General features: G+C 69.4%; 1 protein-coding gene across 1 annotated transcript in view; it reads left to right on the top strand.

Annotated features, from left to right (window-relative positions):
- The window catches only part of LOC104076611 (mamu class II histocompatibility antigen, DR alpha chain-like), a gene marked incomplete at both ends in the record, with an annotated part of 601 nt that extends 322 nt beyond the window's left edge, over positions 1-279 (top strand). The window contains one exon of the mRNA XM_009577530.1: positions 215-279. Coding sequence (XP_009575825.1) covers positions 215-279 — 65 coding nt within the window. The remainder of the gene's footprint in view (positions 1-214) is intronic.
- Positions 280-284: the final 5 nt, after the last annotated feature.

The following is a 284-nucleotide window of genomic DNA, read 5'->3' on the forward strand; positions in this document are numbered from 1 at the left end:
CCCCCCCCCGGCGCCCCAGCCGACAGCGGGGTGCACAGCGCCCTGCTGCCCTGGAGCACGTGGGGACCAGGCACAGCCCCAAGCTGGGGCGCGGGGGTCTCCCTGGGTGGGCAGTGAGGCACAACAGGGCCTTTTCTAACCAGCCCTGGGTGCCGTGGGGTCCGGCTGAGCCCAGGCTCTAGGGCAGCACTAACTCCTCCCTCCTGCCCGTTGTCCCTAGTGCCACCCGAGGTGACAGTGTTCCCCAAACGCCGAGTGGAGCTGGGGGATCCCAACATCCTGAT

This window comes from Fulmarus glacialis, unplaced genomic scaffold (assembly GCF_000690835.1).
Source record: "Fulmarus glacialis isolate BGI_N327 unplaced genomic scaffold, ASM69083v1 scaffold19815, whole genome shotgun sequence".
NCBI classification, from domain to species: Eukaryota; Metazoa; Chordata; class Aves; order Procellariiformes; family Procellariidae; genus Fulmarus; species Fulmarus glacialis.